General features: G+C 39.6%; 1 protein-coding gene across 3 annotated transcripts; it reads left to right on the top strand.

Annotated features, from left to right (window-relative positions):
• Positions 1 to 6353: 6353 nt before the first annotated feature.
• LOC309704873 (oxysterol-binding protein-related protein 7-like) lies at positions 6354 to 18624 on the top strand. Of its 3 annotated transcripts, none has more exons than XM_082530344.1 (23): positions 6354 to 6601; positions 8188 to 8407; positions 8612 to 8755; positions 8873 to 8926; positions 9012 to 9125; positions 9218 to 9376; positions 9673 to 9814; positions 9968 to 10086; positions 10542 to 10631; positions 10740 to 10881; positions 11031 to 11164; positions 12243 to 12335; positions 12734 to 12914; positions 13022 to 13096; positions 14375 to 14589; positions 14704 to 14841; positions 14919 to 14982; positions 15080 to 15158; positions 15816 to 15960; positions 16057 to 16207; positions 16425 to 16551; positions 16654 to 16776; positions 17648 to 18624. In XM_082530344.1, the coding sequence occupies exons 2-23, from the start codon at positions 8240 to 8242 to the stop codon at positions 17754 to 17756; spliced, it is 2766 nt and encodes a 921-aa protein (XP_082386470.1). In that variant the 5' UTR covers positions 6354 to 6601; positions 8188 to 8239; the 3' UTR covers positions 17757 to 18624. The 3 variants fall into 3 exon arrangements, with proteins under 3 accessions (XP_082386470.1, XP_082386469.1, XP_082386471.1); XM_082530343.1 differs by having other exon boundaries at positions 6355 to 6601; positions 10737 to 10881; XM_082530345.1 differs by lacking the exon at positions 12243 to 12335 and having other exon boundaries at positions 6356 to 6601; positions 10737 to 10881.
• The last annotated feature ends 1774 nt before the right edge of the window (positions 18625 to 20398 follow it).

Below are 20398 nucleotides of genomic sequence, written 5' to 3'. Positions count from 1 at the left end.
GGTGAATTGAGAAAGAGCATTTGAGGACGAGACACAGACAGTAGGTGAAGAGGTGACACAAAGAGCATGTGAGGTCAACACACACACACACACACACACTTTAAATTAGATTTATTTAGAGGAGAGGTTAGTTATGTTTGGCGGTAACTGCAAAATTGTCTTGGTAAAAGAGGAACCGTTTCTTGGTGTCTCGGCAAGAAAGAGGAACAAGACAAGAACTGAAAGGTAGACAGGAAGGGCTAGCCATGAAAATAGAAGATGATTTTCTAGGTGAAAAGTCATGATGATGTTGATCTGATCTATGTATAAAATGTATCTGTGACGCATGAAGGGGCGTCAGTAAACAAACCCTGATGTTATAAAATAATTGTTTGTGCTTTAGTAAGTTGAAGATCAATTGCTGTGTTCAGTGATCTTCCCACGTGTGAATTAAAATCTTCGTTTGACTTCACCCGGCCGGACCAGTGTGGTTATTTTTCGATCACCTCTTGTACCCTTTCTCAACTTTTGAATCTTAACATTTGGGGACAATTCTGCCTATAAGGTGAGAGATTTGGAAGCATTGGTTAAACAACTTCCACCAATAACTGAGGGAGGAGCTAGCTGGTTGAGAAGGCTGGGCGCGCTGACCGAAGGAGAAGAATTAGCGCTGGGCGATTTTCGCGCTTTGGCCGGACGTTGTATGCTGGGTGGTGGGTTAGCAGATGTAGAGCAGATAGCTCAAACAACCAGATATGCAAATGACCTGCAATACCATGAGGTGCAGAATGACTTAGCAGATGCAGTCCGGGAGAAGTACCCAACTCCTAACTCTGGAGCCATTCCAAAAATTATTTGGGATCCTAAAAACACACCCAGAGAGTTTTTAGCTAAAGCTAAAGTCAACTGCAACCTGATTGGGCAGCCCTGCCAGCACTGCCGAACGAAACCACGCTCTACTTTCACCCTCCTTCCCCGGATGTATTCCTGTTTCTAACAGTAGTCGAGTGGACTGAGGAGTGAACAACAACCTATGTATCGACCTCTGGTGTGCCAGAGGTCGAAAGGGGGATTGTAGGGATGAACAAAAAGTATTTTACCAGCATAATATAATCTGCAGTATGATCATTGCTTTAACAATGTAATAGATAGCTTTAAGATGGCCTTAAGATGTTTATGATGATGTTAACTTTGTATTTCAGGTGCAGTTATAATTATTTTATACATATTGCATATCTGTGCTTATTTGAGTTGATGTTCAGGTTCTTTAAAGGTCGTAAGCCTCACTGACGTGACTGTTCAGGTGATACATGCTGAGGGAAAACTAGAACATAGAAGGAATTGCAATACATGCTTACAAAACACTTATATCAGGTCATTTTATATTAAGCTTTTAGTAGGGGTTCTTGATTAAAGCATTTATTTAGTAGAAGACATACACATAGTCTCAGTGAGCTTCTGGTCTGGTAAAAGGTCAGAAGTGCAACAGGTGAATTGAGAAAGAGCATTTGAGGACGAGACACAGACAGTAGGTGAAGAGGTGACACAAAGAGCATGTGAGGTCAACACACACACACACACATACACTTTAAATTAGATTTATTTAGAGGAGAGGTTAGTTATGTTTGGCGGTAACTGCAAAATTGTCTTGGTAAAAGAGGAACCGTTTCTTGGTGTCTCGGCAAGAAAGAGGAACAAGACAAGAACTGAAAGGTAGACAGGAAGGGCTAGCCATGAAAATAGAAGATGATTTTCTAGGTGAAAAGTCATGATGATGTTGATCTGATCTATGTATAAAATGTATCTGTGACGCATGAAGGGGCGTCAGTAAACAAACCCTGATGTTATAAAATAATTGTTTGTGCCTTAGTAAGTCGAAGATCAATTGCTGTGTTCAGTGATCTTCCCACGTGTGAATTAAAATCTTCGTTTGACTTCACCCGGCCGGACCAGTGTGGTTATTTTTCGATCACCTCTTGTACCCTTTCTCAACTTTTGAATCTTAACACAGACGAAAACGCCGTTTTCAAATCTATCCCGGCTAGTGTGGACGTAGCCTAACAATGGGACGTGATGTCAGTTTCATTGTCATTAATATGCAAATTGTCATGACCATTGGTCATTGACCAATGACCAATGCCCAATCCTTGATTCAGAGATGGTCTTTCCTTTTTCATGTAAATTGACTCCCTGCTCAAACCAGTGTTCCTCCCTGTCCAGGGAAGTAGTGCTAAGCAACAGACTAATAAAATAAATAATAAAATATTGGAATTTTGCTCAGCAAAACTAAAGCACAAACTTAGATGGTCTAAAATATGATAATTACACTAAATCAATCAAATTAACCAAGTCCTGTTTGAATTCACAGAAAAAAATTACCCACCATGAAAATGAAAGGGGAAACTATCCACAGAGTCATAAAATGCTTTTTGCACGTTCTTTGTGCTACTGTTAGCTTGGGAGTGTGGAGCCAACTCCAAGTGGTCATCAGAAGACATTTTTGACACTTCCATGTTGGCCTCAATTTTAATTTGTTGAGATTTGTGTGTCCTTAAATTAAATCGTAGACTATGATTCCTGATGATGATTGTTCTCAATTGTCTTGATTGTCTCTCAATTACATTTTCAATAACTGAGGGAAAAAAGTAGCCAGAAATGCATCAACAGTACTCAACAGATAAATCAAGATTTTCAAACTGCAGCTATCAGACATGTACAGTAGTTACATTTCTAGGCAGTTACACACCAGGTTATGCCATAGGTAATGGTTATGCTGTAGGTTATATTTCAGGGTTTTCGAGAGGTTTGCAGTTTTGACGTAGCTATAAAATAGAGTTTTCGCTGAAAGATAAATCCCCAGTAACCATTAAAAGGATTACACCCAACACACAAAAATACATATCTTATTGTTTGACATGAGTTAATTGTTTTGTTTCTGTATATAACTCTATATACTCTAGTAGGCTCTGGTATTTAAACAGTGCTCAGTTGGCCTTAAAGTATCCCTTTATTCGAATGTTGCCCAACAGCCTGTGCATGTTGTTCTGGCACATTCCTGAAGGGAGGAGGGAAAAGAGAAATGGAGGAGTGACGAGAGAGAAAACCAGTCATATTACGTCTCAAACCTGTCTAAAGTGTTGTCACAGAGACAGGATGGCAGATTGTTCTGGACAACTTTGCTTTAATCACAGACAACAAAACAGTCTGCATCTTTCAATTAAATCCAAATATGACTTCCATATTTGGCTTGCTTGGGCTGTGTAATGTTTCCCATACACATTATGGTTACGTCATGATGGACTCACACAATATTCACTCTCTGATAAATGCATCAGAGAACAACTTGGGGTTCAGTATCTTGCCTGAGGACACTTTAGCACAAAGCATCAAAATTCATAAAAGTGCCATAGGGATAATGTTATCACTCAAATCATTTTTCTACATTCCTTTTGGCAGTAGTTTCTCTGCAGAATTCAAACAGTAAGTTTTATCATTTATACCATGTAATTTCTTCTTCTCCAGTCAAGGTGAAATTCATAGGGTTTTTTTTTTAACATGTTTTTGGGGCTTTAGCACAGAAACTATACAAACTCTGGTTTAATGGTCAGACCACATACTTGACATAGTTGATCTGAAATCTTCCTCTGACCTTGTCATGACTCAAAATATAAGCATTATCCCTGGGTTATGACATCAGCTCTAAGGTTGTTTTTGTTGTGTTTTGTTGTGTTTTTTTGTGAGGACATGACGGTGTGGATATCTAGCAAACAAAGATGGGGAACAGGTACATGAGTTACTTCTTCAACAACCATGAGCTTTTCCTGAATGACAAAAATGTTTAATATAAGGTACGTGCTCTGTAATAGTGTCCTATACTGCTTTTATCTTCAGCTGGAAGGCAAGTAACATTGGTGGTAAGTAACATTCCTGCGTCACAACCAGTGTTGGGCAAGTTACTTTGAAAAAGTAATTAATTACAGTTACTAGTTACTTCTTCAAAAAAGTAACGGAGTTACAGTTTTCTAAAAGTAATTAATTACTTGAAAAGTAACTATTGCGTTACTTTTAAAAAAAAAACCCTCTGAGGTCCAGGGTATAATTGCCCATTTTTAACTACTTGTGATTTTCCCTGTACATTTCACCTTTAAAAACTATTTACTTTGCCTTGTTTGGTATCATTCTTTTCAGCTCAACCTCAAGTGTCTGAATTTACAGTTATGATTTCATTTTGACATACTGTATTAACACAATTGATCTAAAATCTGACAAGAAGTAGAAAAAGTTATATTTTTTACTGTAACAACCACAAACATGTTAAATGAATCATATTTCACAACTTTAAATGCAAATATAAATTGTCAATTTTAAAATCATATGTACAAGTTTTGGAAACAACAAAGCTATTTGCAGCCATTTACCTTTTACATTCAATAAGATGCCACACAAATTATTTGTGCCACTCCAAATATTTCCGTCCACTATAAAGGAGAACATCACAGCCTGATGCCTGCAGGTCTGACAGCAGCAGGTGTATCACTCCTGTTCTCTACCTGGAGAAAGCAGTCGCCTCATTGTTCTGACACACAACACAAACTATCCACAACACTACACACTAACTACAAAAGACAACACATTAACTACACACTCCAAACACGCTAAATGTCATAAATCTCTCACATCTCAAAACGCCCTCTCTCTCTTTTTCTGCTCTCTCTCTCTCTCTCTCTCTCTCTCTCTCTCTCTCTCTCTCTCACTCTCACTCTTGCTGTCACTCCTAAAACTTCCCCCTCTTCCTAAACAACCAAATATCATGGCATGGTGCATTTTTCCACCAACAGGAAAGGGCAGGGTTTTTTTTTTGTTTTTGTTTTGTTTTTTGGTCATAAGCAGAGAGTGCTTGCTAGCGCTGTCGTTAAACGTGACGAAACTATTCAGGAAAAAATGCAGCGTATATATTGTTTATCATGACTCTGGTTTTACATGGCCTATCAACACTGCCCAACACTATGGAGCCAAACTGGCATTTGCCAGAGAATACCAGAAATGGCAGGCCCAGCACTGGTGCAGTGTTCTTGGATAGAGCGTGAAGAAACTATGGAGAATGTTATTTTGTCTGTAACTTTCCACCTCAGACAGTCTTGGTCCAGATTTGGGAGAAGATCTAGCAGGATATCATCTGTTATCTCATTAGGAGCATGCCACAATATTGTCAGGCATGCTTAAACGCACACGATGGCCATACAAAGTACCATTTTGAGCTGCACCAAATTTCAGCAATATGGACTAATCTGCCACATTTTATCACTTTCATTTTTGAGGCGCATTTCTAGTCCTCTGTAATGTTCATTTCCATCAAAAAAATATGGCATCCTTTCATTCCTAACATATTACTCAGTCCATTTCAACAATATATACCCAGCAAGATTTTTTTCCTTTAAGATCTGTGTTTTCTATGTGTTCCTTTATTTTTGTACCAGTGTCTTTAAGCTTATTTCTACATTTTTGACCTTGTATGTATCTTATAGAAAATCAAAAATAAAGTCAAACCTCTGCACTCAAATCTTGATAAAAAGAACAGTTCAAAGAAATCATTTATAACGTCCAAATACCACGACATCCATGATGAGTGTATGTAGACCGCAGTTGTAAGATAGAAATAATTTTCTGTTTCCAGTGGAGTTATTGCTGTCTTCCTCACTCTGTGTACAGGGGGGACACACACACCTACAAGCACACAAAACACTCAGGCATGTATGTTTACTTATCTTTGTGAGGACATTCAGTGATAAATATTAATCAATACTCATAATCTTATGGCCCCCTTAACTCTACATTTGACCATCACAACAGAGTACCAAACCTAAATGTAACTCTGGCTTTAATCCTGAAGCCAAGTCTGCAGGGGGTTCCTTTTTGTTTCAGATTTACTGAGTAGTTTGGGGCAGCAAAATATGTGTGCATGTGTGTCTGCCTGTGTGTGTATGCATGCGAAGGAGCTTAAAAGAAAGCAACTGGACTTCTTTAAGTTTCTTGAAGAGTCACCTCCCATCCAAGTTGTGAAAAAGGGCTACCATGGTACCTGGTAGACTGAGAACCCATACAGACATTAAAGGAAAATGACTTTCTCACTGATGAAAACACTGACATTCACATTTTCAGCAGATTGCTTTCAGAAAACCACTCTGATATCAGACAGAATTGTCAGCTCATTACTCTCTTTAAGACCTTTGTAGGTCAGAGCTAATTACTGAAAGTAACTCAAGACTTTGGCATATCTGTTGATTGCAAATCTGTTCTAACGCATGCCATCTTTGAGATGACAAAGTTGGAAGGCCTGTTTGGTCAGGTCATGTTCCTTAGCTTTCAGCCCCGCCCAGATACCCACTGGCTTTGATTTACACCAGTCTAACAAGCACATCATCAGTCAGGTGTGGTATTGCTTTTTGTTTAACTCAGAGGACAAGAGCAGGGAGATCACACAGTGAAGGAACACCCTAGGAAAGTCTCTGTGCTGTGATTTTTCTCCACAGAAGACATTTTACAGCTCTACAATTGTTTCTGGGAGAAGGTATAAGGAACTGTCTGTGGAGTCCTGCTGCTGCAGCTTGTCAGTCCAACACAGGTGTGTTTCATTTACTATTTTGTCTCTGTGCCTTCCCACTATTTTATATGACTTTTATGTGCATTCTACATAGATACATAGTCACAAATATTACTGTTGATGTAGTTGTCTACTTTTTTACTGTTTGTTGTTGATTGTATGGATAAACTTTTATATTTTTGTTTACGATATACAATCCTGTATTTGCTGCCATATCACCCAAATGTAAGCCATGATTAGTTAGTAGTTAGTTTTAGTTTTGATGGAGGTTTTCCGATCCATATACTGAAAGTCAGACCTGAATCATCTGTAAACTAAGTAGATTGTGTCAGGCATTGATCACATTCTCTATAGTTGTAGTTGTCCCCAAGTAGGACATTAAGATTAATATGTGATTAATATTCCACAGAGAGAGAAGGGTAAAGGTGCAACTGTTCCACCCTGAAGAGAAAACATGCAGTCACATGCAAATCCAAATTTCCTTTAAGTACAGATTATGTGCTCAAGCTGCATGCCTTAAGCAATAAACGGACACCAGTCTCTGGTTAAGACTTCTTGGAATTTCAGACTGGAATTTTGTCAGTGATTCTTCCTCATGTAAGCTGATCTGTCTGAATGAGAAAAAACAAATGTAAGTGTTGGAATTGGGTGTAAGGGTCTTCCGACTTCCCTTCCAAATCGAGTAGGAAGAACCACTGTTGGCTCAGTGGACCATAAGACTGTTGGGTTTTTTTTTTTTTTTAATTATGCATTTAATTGTCCACCTGCTTGACTTAACAGACTAGTAAGATCTAGACTTCTTTCATACCTCGTGATTTCAGTAGCAGGAAGTATGATATCTCACACACAAACATGGCAGTCAAATAAAACTCCCGAAGTCCCTTTAGCGGTCATTCCTTTCCTCTACAGGAAAATCCTGCTTTTGATTGCAGGTGCCCTTCCCTTTAAGGGAAAACATGGACACGGACCATTGGAGGAAAATGCTCCCCATAGCGTAAGGGCTACCAGATGGTCTGAGTATATGGTTGATGGCTTCATAATACCTTTAATTTGTCACCTCTATGTTCATAACAAATAATTTGTCTTGATCCTTAATCCACATTAAATTTTACGAGCCAATCTAAGATTAAAGTTCTAAAATGGTTTTAAAATGTTTGTTTTTTTTGTTTTTGTTTTTACGTTTGGTGAGACAATTATATCTTCTCAGTTCCTGACTTTAATGTTGTTAAAGTCAGGAACTTAATGGTGACATCATTACAGGCACAGATAAAATATTGCCTTATGCCTGCAGTTTAGACAAACAATGAGACTGTAGATTTGTTTCTGTTTGTACTGTAAAAGGACCACTTGTAACTCTTGGACAAACTAGAATCATGGTTCCACCCAGGCTTCTTTTGTTCTCAAACATATTACTTTAAAAGTCGAAAGTTGCATGTCTGTGGATACATTTGTTTCTTTTAGAAGAAGGTTTTTAAAACTCTGCTTGTGTCATTCCTGTTATCCACCTTTCCAACTCGGCTTTAATTTTGCTTTGACTGTGACTATGATGTTGTACATTTGTATGTCATCTTTTTGACTTGTCATGAAGCTTTTTCTTGTCCCCCCAGCACTGTGTACATTGCCATGAGAAACAACTTGGGTTGAAGGTCATTTCTCTCCATGCAACGCTACTCTCATTACATTGCACCAATGGACCCTCAGGTTTGTCCACCACCTCTCAGTAGCAGCCAGTCAGTGATTAGTGGCCTTGACAAATCCCCAGCAAGCACTTTCAGACCTGGCCACTCACGGAGCAGCAGCACAGGTTCTGGCAAGCACTCAAAACAGGTAAAAAGAAAAAATACACTAATTATATTGTAAAGTAAAAGATAAAACTGTAACCCACTTGGTACAAATGGGCTTCCAGAGATTTTCTCCATTTCTGCCCCCTCTTGCAATCCATATCACAGAATTCCTCCAATTGACTGACACCTGAAACTAAAAGCTGTGTTTTCATAAATGTAATTTTAAAGTGCTTTCTGTCTCTATCAGTCTCGTCACTGGGAGGTAGTGGATGACTTGCAGCATGCTGACAGGGGCTTGGTTCCAGGGTCATCTGGAGACCTCAGTATTCCTGGGATCTGTGAGGGCTACTTGATGAAAAGGAGAAAATATCCGCTCAAAGGCTGGCACAAAGTGAGAGAATTTAAACTATTTTGCTCTTCCAGTTTCTCAGTGAAACTGTAGTAAATCCTGCAGGGTTGAACAGTGAAGATTTTTATCCACAACTAATTTGCCAAACTCTCTTTTTAGAGGTACTTTCTGTTGGAGAAAGGCATTCTCAAGTACTCAAAGACCCAGCAAGATGTAAGTCCAACACAAAAACATCAAACAATAATGATACGCTCTGATGAAGAATAAAGTGTTAAATGTCCTCTGCCATTGTGTTTAGATTCAAAGAGGGAAGCTGCATGGCTCTCTGGACATCAGCATGGCTGTCATGTCTGTGAATAAGAAGACCAAACGCATAGACCTGGATGCTGGAGACAACCTGTATCACCTCAAGGTAACTTATTGGTTCCAGGATGAGTCAAGTGTTTACTGTGGCTAGAATCGGATGTATCCAAATTAAATAAGTTCTCTTCTCTCTGGTATTAGGCAAAAAGTCACGACATTTTCTACATCTGGTTGACCAAGCTGTGTGCCCATCGTGTGTTCAGAAAAAATGAGGCCATGAGTGTCCACCGTGGTGTGCTTCATGCGCTTTCTTTGGGACAGAGCACTCTCCCGGCTTTCTCTCAGCAAAGCAGAGCAACAGTCAGTATAACTTCCTGCTCCAGTAAACTGTCCACAGCTGAAAGGAAATTTACTTTGTGCTATAGGAATCCAATCAAATGGAGAATCGCAGATAGACTGGTGAACATTTTTGCGACCAAAAAATGTTTGAGTATTAATAATTTGGATGATAATACTTTAGACAGCTGACTATCAAAAAAATACAGAAAATGGTATTTATGTAATCCATGATCACTGTAGTCTGAAAAACAGCAGCTGCCCACAGATACTGTAATTGTGAAAGTGCTTTCTTTTAACCTTGATATATGATCCTGCAGATTCCTCACTATGCCAGCTCTGCATCGGTGTACCATCCAGAGATGGCAAGTCCTGCCCCAGCTGTTGCCAGTCAACCAGGTGTGACCAGCAAGGTATCAGCTTGGCTGCAGCAGACCCACGACATAGATGCAACCTCCAATGGTGAGAGCTGCATTAGAGATGGCGCCAGAAAGAGAGGCCTGATTCTTGATCATATGTCCTCCATATTTAACAATGAATACAGATTTGATCAGTAGGTGTGCCTGTCTCTTCGTTCCATTTCTAAACTGTGACCTTTAACCCACTGCCTATCAGAACTGGCTCGTTGTCAGGCAGATCTGACAGAACTGGCTCAACTTATCCAGAGACTGAATTGGCTGGAAGGAGGCTACCCTATCACTAACACAGACCTGGAGATGCGAATCAGCATGCAGGCAAGTATGCTGGTCCCAAATGTGAATGTGTGTCACTTGTCAAAGAATATTTAACAACCGGGGGGTGAGAAGTAATTTCACACAAAGTTTGATGTTTAATCTAAGCAAAAATCTGAAATGTTTTAAATGGGCTTTAAAATTTATGGTATCAAGCACAATAGGCATCCAGTAAAAAGGCTGTAACACTTCACCATAGTTTTTCTTTAGGAAATGCAAAAAGAAATTAAACAAAATACACCCATAATTGCTCATTCTGAAATATTTTTCCAGGTCATTCACTATCTTAACCAACTATATACCAGATTAGCCTTAACAGCACCATATATAAACTATAGGATGGAACTGTGATATAATGCTGTTGGGATTTCATTCTCAGCTTCAGAATTGCTCCACCCTAACCTGCAAAAGAAAATGGTCTGGAAAAAGAAGCTATAATTTTGTACTTCTGTGTTTAGAATCTCTCCCTGGAAAAACCCAAGAAAAAGAATGGGCGAATGCCGGGTCACTCCAGGACTCTGTCTCGTGCTGAGGCCATGGGGGGAATGGTAGGAATTTGTTACTTAATGTCTTGTTACAGTACCATCAGACAGCTCACCACTTTTTAGCCTCATCCAATTCTGTGACTCTTTTCCTTTTCTCTTCATCTCCAGCAGTTCACTTCCAGTCATCTGAGCACAAATTCCACTTCTGTACAGTCCATTCCAAACTACGTCTACTCTCAGCTGTCCAATCCTCAAGTCACCTCACCTGAAGCTAAGAAGCTCCACCAGGAGATCTGCACTGCTTCTCAGAGAGGTATGGCCTTGCTGCCACTTGGCTAAGTCTGACGCTCTCTGCATTAGCATTGACTTTTTTTTCCCTTTACATATTCCCTGACACATTTTGACATATTGCTGAGAGTGTGAGAATCCTCATCTATCACTTACACTTTTGCTGTGTTGCAGTTCACAGTTCTCTGAAGTCCATTCATGAGGTTTTGACCTTGGAGCGTGAGAGACTGAGGCAAGCCTGGACCGGCCCAGACATGCGGCAGAACACCTCACAGCAGCTCGCTACCATCTGTAGCACATTGTCTGAGGTAACAGACACATATGTATACAAACATGGACACTTCTGGCCTATGTGGAAGCAAACTTAACCTGACTTCTAATTCTTGATGTCATAAACCAGATAAAAACACAGACTAGATCCTTCACCATACCCCAGTTAGTGTCTTTCCAACACTCTAAATCTTAGTGTAGCCCTGCAAACGGCAACAATGGGCCCAGCCCTAAGTGATACTGTTGAGCAGGTTTGGGCTGTTTTTAGGTAAGACGGGCACAAGTTAATACAGGTGGAACTTAAAGGAACACACCTCAAGTATTCCTTTCTTTTCACACACAAATATGCATATAAAACGACTGCCGCATACTGAAACAAAGCAGTCAGGTTAGGGACTTGTTGGCTCCTGCTGTCAGACTGACTGTGCTTATGCAACACTTCTTGCTTTCCCCTTGGCTTCTTACCATGGTGCATGTGACTGCATGTTTGAACATCAGCGGCTGTGACTTTGGGCTTTATTTTGTTAATAGTTGCTTGATATCCACAGTGATGAACATATCCCATGGTTAATAAATGTATGTTATTACCCTGTTTATTTACTGTTATATCACTCTACTGGAAACTGGTGAGACTTTCACCCTCTTGTTCAAAATCGCTTTAGAGTCGTTTACTAACCATAATTTAGTGAGTTTAAAGGGTAAATAAAGTTTTTCTACGAAGAATTGATTGATAAAGATCCATTTTTTTTTTTTTTTTTTTTTTTTGCAAGAGGGTGTTTTGTTAATAGTTATATCCACAGTGATGGATAATTCAGAAATACTAAATGTCTGAAGGGACCTTTCCTAACCTGTACTAAGTTCATTTACTAAAGTCCTACCTGGCCCACTAAAAAGCTCTGTCCTTGCTAAGATATTATACATAATTCAGTTTGATTGTGCTGGTATTTACTGTACTGGAGAGCAACTGCACTTGGCAACAAGTAATATTTGCCTCACCTCTGCTGTGTTTGTGCTTTGGAGTGTGCGTGATATTCGCTGCATGCATTTTTGATCCTGTGTGTTTCTTCTGCACTTCTCCTGCATGGCTTGTGTGCATGTGTGCCTGCGCGCATGCAGCTTGATATACAGTCCCATCTGACCAAAGTCCATTCGCTTTCCCTGTCCTCTGACTCTTCTGAAGAATCCTTCTGCACTGTCCGTCCAGACCAGGTGTGTAGTGTATGTGTGTAGCATTATTATTATTTATTTTTTTCTGGTGTCACTGATAATCATCCTGATTAACATTGAATTCTAGCTCAGGATCATGAAGAAATTTTATCTGACTGAAGCTATAAGATTGTGGGAAACTTTGGTCAAAAGAAGGAAAACATGGAATGATTTACAGTCTAGTGACATGGGTGGTGGTGCTGCTGTTATTCACAGTTGGGACAGCTGCACCTACAATTGTTACAGAGCAAGTTGTGTGGGTAGCACCTGTTGGAAATAACTGTGCATGTCAGTCGTCACTGTTCTGAATTTACTTCGCAGCTTCGCAGCACTTACAGGTAGACTTGTTTATTGGACTTAAATGGTCAAACTATAGCTGGAACCATGTTTCATCCTTACAGAGAACGCCTTCCTTAAGTCGTCACAGTAACCGTCCACCTTCAGTGGCAGATTCTATGGCAGAGTATTTTGATGCTAGCGAGGTAATAGTGTGCGAGACTTCGTCAGAGGCCGAGGCTTCTGATGAATCGGGCCTGAGTGACATTACCACCACTAGCACATCAGAGCCTGAAGAAGGACATTGTGAGTATTTACTTTCAAATAAATCGCCACTGCACGATTTTCTGTGTCACAACAAAGGTTAACATGAAACAAAAACATCAAGTCATTGTTTCCTCTGTCCTCCACAGCTGCTGCTACTCTTAACTACAGAGAAAGTTTGAACAGCGCAAGTCACAAGCCACGGCCAGTGCCTCCTGATACTGGTAAAGTAATCTTCTGTTAAGCAAACCTGTAAATTTATATTTCAACATGGTAACCGCTAATATGAAAGGAATGATAACAGTAGGACAGACATGGCTGCTAATCGTGCTTCTGATTCACACAAAATTCAGACGTGAAGTAGCCTGTATACATTTGGAACCAAACTGTTGCTTTGTCAAAACCACTTAGAATTTGAGTTGCTTCACCTGTATATGGCTGCTGCTGCAAGCCGCTTTGCAAAGCATGCTCATCCGAGCTGAAACCTATGTCCCAAATGGCACTTGCCCATGGAAAAGGGCAGCAGGACAGCCATGAGCTTATCTGGGCTAATGTGAGTTTCTGCCATAACTGGTGCTACCCATGACTCCAAAACCTACCTCAATTATGTTTAGTCCAGTAGAGCTTTGTTGGGTTGACAATAAAACTCTACAATATACACTCAAGTATACAGTGGGGTAAAATGATGTCCTCCTGGATCAAAGGTGCAAACTGTTTAAAAATAAAAAAAATTTAAAAAAAATCTCGCTGACCTGCTCCTGATGCTGCAGAGTCGTCTTCTGGATGGAGGAGGAGTAAACAGTTGGTGGGAGGGGTGATGCGGGTCAGCCATGATGCTAGTGGCTTTACGAATGCAGCATGAGGTGTAAATGTTCTGTAGACTGGGTAGAGAGCTGCCAATAATCCTCCGGAGGGCTCTGCATGTTGATGCGTGGCAGTTTCCATACTAGACTATTTAATTGTCATTTGGGAGACCTTCAACATTTCTAACCATGTATGGCCTGTAATTTAATAAGGATCTTAAGAATCTCGAAACATGCTATAAAACAGCAGTTCCCAACCTTTTTTGCGCCACGGACCAGTTTGTCTGACAATATTTTCACAGACCTGCCTTTAAGATGTCGTGGATACATACAACAAAATAAAACCAGTACCGGTACCAAAAAAAGAAGATTTATGCATAACACACAGGGAAAGACCCAGGGAAACAGAGTTTAAAAATAACGATTAAAACCATAAATTTCATACCCAAGCCTCAACTCACGGACCGGTACCGGTCCGTAGCCCGGGCATTGAGGACCGCTGCCATAAAAGGTTTTGGAAGCACCACCAGTGAGGCCTGGAACATGTGGATATTGTGATTATTCTTGGTTAGTTGACCAGGTTTATCTCATTGTGTGTGTGTGTGTGTGTGTGTGTGTGTGTGTGTGTGTGTGTGTGTTGTATTTTTAATCATCCATTTTGTTTAATATGTTACGCTGTTTTGTGGTGTTACCATGCAGGTCGTCGCACTACCCTGCCTGCCCCCTGCGCAGACAACAGCCACATTGGCATTATGACCATCCTCTACAACAACATTGGCAAGGATCTGTCCAGAGTGTCTATGCCAGTTGCTCTCAATGAGCCACTCTCATTGCTGCAGAGGCTCAGTGAAGAACTGGAGTACTCTGAGCTGCTGGACATTGCCAGCAACATTGATGATCCATATGAGAGGATGGTGTGTTGGGATTGCTTATGATTTCTGACCCGCTGGGGGTCAAATCAAGTTGAATTTGGTGTAAGGCTTGTTCAGGATTTAGGAAAAAATTGTTTTTGTCTTGTTTGTTTTTAGGTTTATGTAGCAGCATTCTCCATCTCTGGTTATGCCTGGGCATCCTGGAGGAATCGTTACAAACCCTTCAACCCTGTCCTGGGTGAAACGTATGAGAATTACAGAGAAGACAAAGGATTCCAATACATTAGTGAACAGGTAACCTGAAGACATAATGATTCGGCTTATTGGTGTTTTAGAACAGACTTTAATGCTGTATTGTCTTATGTTTTCAGGTCAGTCACCATCCACCCATCTCTGCTTGCCATGCAGAGTCAGAAAACTTCACTTTCTGGCAAGGTGTGTTGTTTTTGTTTTTTGGTTTCTTAAGCAAGTCCCAGATATACAGCAATCAGACCTAACACTGCAGCTTTTCCTTCTTTAATTCTGCTCTCAGATCAGAGATGGAAGTACAAGTTTTGGGGCAAGTCTGTGGAGATCATCTCTTCTGGACTGGTTAATGTTACCCTACCCAGGTGATGATTTTATGCCACTTTTAACCACAAAAGATGTGAAACAAAGGGACAGTGTTTTAATATTAATAGTAGTATACAACACCATACACTAGTACAAGAGATGACAAAGAATCATTGCTCTATATCAAGATTGGTGAATAATTGAAACTTTTACATACAATAATGTTTTTATAAAAAAGGGACTGATCAAAAGCGTGTTTGTTTAGTTTTTTTTGGTTGTTTTTTTTTAAATAAATAACTGGCCTAATGTTGCTCCAAAGCTGGACAATTTCACCAAACTGTCCATTGAAGGAAGTGCAGTTTCTGGCACTTGCATGTTGGCTTAATGTTTCAAAGGCGTGATTTTTCCAGATAAAAAGGAGAAATGCAAACAGGCTAGAAGATTGATCGGATGAGTGGGAGACCTTGAAAATTATCTTGAGGCTTTTTGGATACAAATGCTGACACAGAAGTGACAATATTAAAAATGTTAGTAAAAAGTAAACAAGATGGACTAAAGCAAAGGATGGCTGGTTTGCAGTTTGCTGTCACAAGGCACCAGCATTTCTAGAAATCCATATACAATTTGAGCCTGTACGATCTACGATCTCATCTACATTTAAAAACTGTTTCAATTTCATTATGCAATGATCACAGTATAATTTGTTTTTTGTTTAGTTATGGTGATCACTATGAATGGAATAAGGCCGTTACATGTATCCACAATGTCCTGAGTCAGCAACGCTCTTTGGAGCACTATGGTGAGGTGACCATCAGAAACACAAAGAGTGATGTGTGCACCTGCAAGATTACCTTTGTCAAGGTAAGGACATGCACATATGCATATTTTTTCTAATTTAGCCAGAGGTCCATGTAATGCATTGAAATTGTGCTAAGTGCCTTCATCTTTTCATCCCAGTCCCGCTACTGGAGCTCGGACAGCAGTAAGAATGAGGTGCAGGGTGTGGTTTTGGACCAGGCTGGGTCAGTGATTCATCGTTTCGGAGGTCTCTGGCATGAAGGCATTTTCTGTGATACACTACCTACACCAAAATGTATCTGGAAACCCAGTGAGTACCACTGTTCAGCGCTCAAATCCCTCACAAATTACTCCAATCCTATGACTCATGTAAAGACCACCGTCAACCTGAGCCAAGACTGACTCATTGATCTCTTCCACAAATGATTAAGCTAATCTACTTTATACACAAACGCTGAGTTTTGTCAACTATGTTCAAGTTTTAGATGAAAGATCTTTAAATATCCACGATATCCTTTTCTATACAGATGTACAGCCTGATGACTATGTCAAGTTCTATGGCTTCTCAAGTTATGCCAGGGAACTTAATGAACTGACTTCAGAATTGAAGGCTGTCCTTCCACCTACGGACACACGTTTCAGACCGGACCAGAGGTATCCACAAGATCTTGTTTAATTTAAACTATGGTAGACTGACAGACATTTCTGCACCATCTTCTGTGCGCTCCAATTCCTTACTCTTGTCTGCTCTATCAGGCTCCTGGAGGAGGGAAAAATAGCAGAAGCAGATAAAAGGAAGGATGAGGTGGAGGAGAACCAAAGGGAAAGGAGGAAAGAAATGGCCAAGAAAGGGGAGGAACACATCCCCAGGTTCTTCAGGTGAGAAGCTTTCCTCGTTGCCTCGTTCTGGTTTTGTGGTGGACTGTCAAAAGTCTAGTTAATAATTCAAGCAGCAACACATCTGGTGTCCTTTTCTTCAGTATCAGCCTTTTTTCTGTAGGAAATGTATATAAATGTCATTTTCTAATCTGTTTACAAGATGTGGGGTTTGCTCAAGCGCATGCCTTTTAATATGGGAGTATTTGGATATTATTTTGAATGTAACAAAGACCACAAGATGGAAAGAGATTACTCTGTCCAACCAATAATGGTGGTAAAAGCTGGTATTTAAAGCACTAAATAATAAACATGATGGCAGTTTAAAAGGAGGGGGAGGGGGGCCCATTTAGTTAAAAAAAAAAAAAAAAAAAAAACCATCCAGGATTGTTTCCCAGACAGGGTATAGGATGGCCTTAATTTTAAGGTGGTTTTAAAGACCTAACTAAACTGTTAGGTCAGTGGCTAATGGCTATCTTTTTATTATTTTATTATATTTTCTTCTACTGTATCATGCTGCTGAGTGACTGCTGCTCGTCAAACACATTTCATTGCAATGTTGACCCTGTGCTAACTTGCATATGACAAATAAAACTGAAACTAATAAGAGCTTAAATAAAATGTTTGATGCCTAACATAGTTGGGTATCAGCAGCTTGTTCTGTTTTTTGTTTTGTGGTGATCGGCTGCCTCACTGATACTGTCAACAGAAGAGGTTCTTGGATGTGATTATAAACGTCACATTCTTTAGAGTGTTCTAAGAGTCTGTATTTTCCCACAGAAATCTATGTATTTTTATTTATTTAGGCTTATTAATGTTTCCAGGTTGAATGACATTCCAGTGTTGCATGTCACTAATTGGTCTGTTTTCCCAGAAAATCGGTGGATGAAGCTGGCAGAGAGGTGTGGCTGTACAATGGGACATACTGGATGCTCCGCAAAGACCCTGGCTTTGCCAATACTGAAAATCTGGATCTGTGGTAGAAATCTACACCCACCTGAACATGAGGCTGAATAAAAGCGGATTCATGTGAACACATAATGGCAGAATGAACACGTCGTCAATAAAAGTAATCAGCTATTTGTGATTATTAGCCTGGTGAAGAATAAACAGTATTGACCCAACAGCGGTGACCAAAGGGCCAAAATACTACTACCAGTGGTGCAAGGGTATAGAGGGAAAGGGCTTTAAGAAGCATAAATGAACCTCTCATTAGTTTCATTTTGGTTCCAGTGTAGAGATGAGATGCTACTAAGGTACAAATGAAGACTGATTTAGATGAAGCCAGATGTCTTTCCTGCCTTTTTGCCTTTCTCTGCCATAAAGAAAATCTGAAATATTATCATTTATGTTTAAGAAGCAAAGCTTAACTTGAATTCTATTTTAAATTGCTGCCATTTAGGAAAAAATTGGGTAAAATGTTTTCTTGATGTAAATAGTAGTTGATTTATAACATTTTATGTCATGTGTTTGTAAATTTTAATATCAGGCTCAAAGTGTTAAATGCTTTCTTGTAGAGGGGCTTATGTGGTATTTTGCAGGTGAACTGGTGCTGTTCTCAGTGGGTCTTACTGTTTAAACAAAGTCTGTATGCATGTTGTGTTGGGTCACATTGGTGAATCCATATACCAGAATGAATCAAGCGCCATTTCAACCCAGCATTCTTCATTTCTCTGTCCTTGATGAGCTGAAACACCTCTTAGACATTTAGACTGTGAGTTGAATCAGTGAAGGGTTTTTATGTTTCAATAGTGGATTTTTTAATAAGGAAAAGAGATGGCTGTTAAATCATTGTGAATGTTTTCTTTCAGTGGTTTAGTTTCAAATAAAAGGTTCTAGATCAACATTAAACTTCTGTTCATTACTAAACTGCACTACAAAATTGCTGCCTAGAATCTGGACTTGTATTTATAAAGATGTGAATATTTGCAACTGTGGTTGTTGTGAAATCCTCTAGTGCTGACTCATGCTCCTGTTTGGTTATCTTTCACGGCTGTCATTATGTTGCACACACAATCAACTGAAGCATGCTAACACGTAGACAGCAGGTGTACATGTTGTAACATTTGTTTGTTTGTTTTTCCCTTATTCACCAGGAAGTGAAACTCTTAATATTCTTGAGTAGCAGCATATTTAAATCTCTTATCATCCACCGAAGCGGTTTACTATACACAGTTGGCAAGATATGTGGCCTTGTCAGTTTTGTCATGAAAGTGAACTACTTCTTTTTACCTGGCTAAATCACAACTTATGCTGAACACATGACCTGCTCCTGTCCAGAGGTCTTTACAACAAAACCGGCTTCTGGCTTATTCAGGTAATTTTTTTGTACTAATGCGGTTCACTTCTTATCGGGGTAAATCACCATGATAACTTAAACTGTGAACGTAATCTGCTCCAGAGCAGGTTTGGTTCCAGATTAGAAATCAAGAGACATGCCGTCACCACCTGCTGACCTGACCTGCAGATCTCCAGAAAATGTGACACCATTTTCTGGAAGATTCCTCAGACCTGTGTGTGGGTGTAAAATTTTGTGGGTTTTGTCTTTTTGTTTTTCCTTTTGACAGTGAACAATGCAATGACTGTTTTATTCAAGCTGCTGAGAGAATTAAAAACTAAAGGCAGCAGGTTATGTTCAGAGTTTGGGTTTAAAATCAAGCACTCCATTTTCATAGATTCTTTTATGTAAAGTATGTTTTGAGTGCAACGTGGATTCTCTGCTGGTGCAGCTTGTTAAGGCACACCTTACTAAAACTGCTGAATGAAGCATTGTTAATGGAATATCCATGTGTTTGTTATAAATGTTGTTGTGATTATTAGCCTGGTGAAAAATAAACAGTATTGACCCTATAGCAGTGACCAAAAGGCCAAAATCTGCCTATTTGTCTGTTTTTACACAGCTGGAAAGACAAATACACACCAAGAATACCTGTTCAGCCAATAAAATTAATTTCACTTTGATCTGCGACAAACAGACTATCGGGCTGTGAAACAGCAAGCTCTGTTTAAACTGATCCAGTTTAAAGTTTCAGAGCAGTAATGTGCAGCTATAGAGATAAACGGCACTGAGTGCGCAACCAGGTATTGAAACTATTAAGTGCAAGTAAATAATATTGTCTCATCCCCAGTGTTGGGCAGGTTACTTTGAAAAAGTAATTAATTACAGTACTAGTTACTACTTCAAAAAAGTTATTTATTTATCAACCTTTATTTAACCAGGAAGATCCCATTGAGATTAAAAACCTCTTTTTCAAGGGAGACCTGGCCAAGATAGGCAGCAGCAGATGTCTCACAGTTACAGAAATTACTCAAACACAGGCAGCAACAACACACATGCAACAATAAGTGAAAGAATACAAATAAAATAAAAAATAAAATTCAAATAAAATAAAAAGTCAGTTAAAATGACAATCTAATTGAAACAGTTGCATGTTATGGACTTGGCCTCAAGGATTCGTAGTTTAGATTTAAAATCACTTAATGAAATGAATTCAGTCATTTTCCATTCCTTCTGCAGTTTGTTCCAGGCCAAGGGTGCTAAATGGACAAAAGCTCTTTTACCAAGTTCAGTTCAGGCAAATGGAACAGAAAGCAACAAGTAACCATGCGGACGAAGAGAATACCG

This window comes from Aulonocara stuartgranti, assembly GCF_965226115.1.
Source record: "Aulonocara stuartgranti genome assembly, chromosome: 4".
Taxonomy (NCBI): domain Eukaryota; kingdom Metazoa; phylum Chordata; class Actinopteri; order Cichliformes; family Cichlidae; genus Aulonocara; species Aulonocara stuartgranti.
Note: the sequence above shows the minus strand (reverse complement) of the source record. Positions and strands in the feature narration are given on the sequence as shown.

Excerpts from the sequence above, each read along its gene's own strand:
- LOC309704873 (XM_082530343.1), top strand. The coding sequence starts at position 8,240 with ATGCAACGCTACTCTCATTACATTGCACCAATGGACCCTCAGGTTTGT. Across the intron at positions 16,208-16,424 it reads AAAATGTATCTGGAAACCCA|ATGTACAGCCTGATGACTAT; the intron begins GTGAGTACCACT and ends TTTTCTATACAG. Across the intron at positions 16,552-16,653 it reads CGTTTCAGACCGGACCAGAG|GCTCCTGGAGGAGGGAAAAA; the intron begins GTATCCACAAGA and ends CTGCTCTATCAG.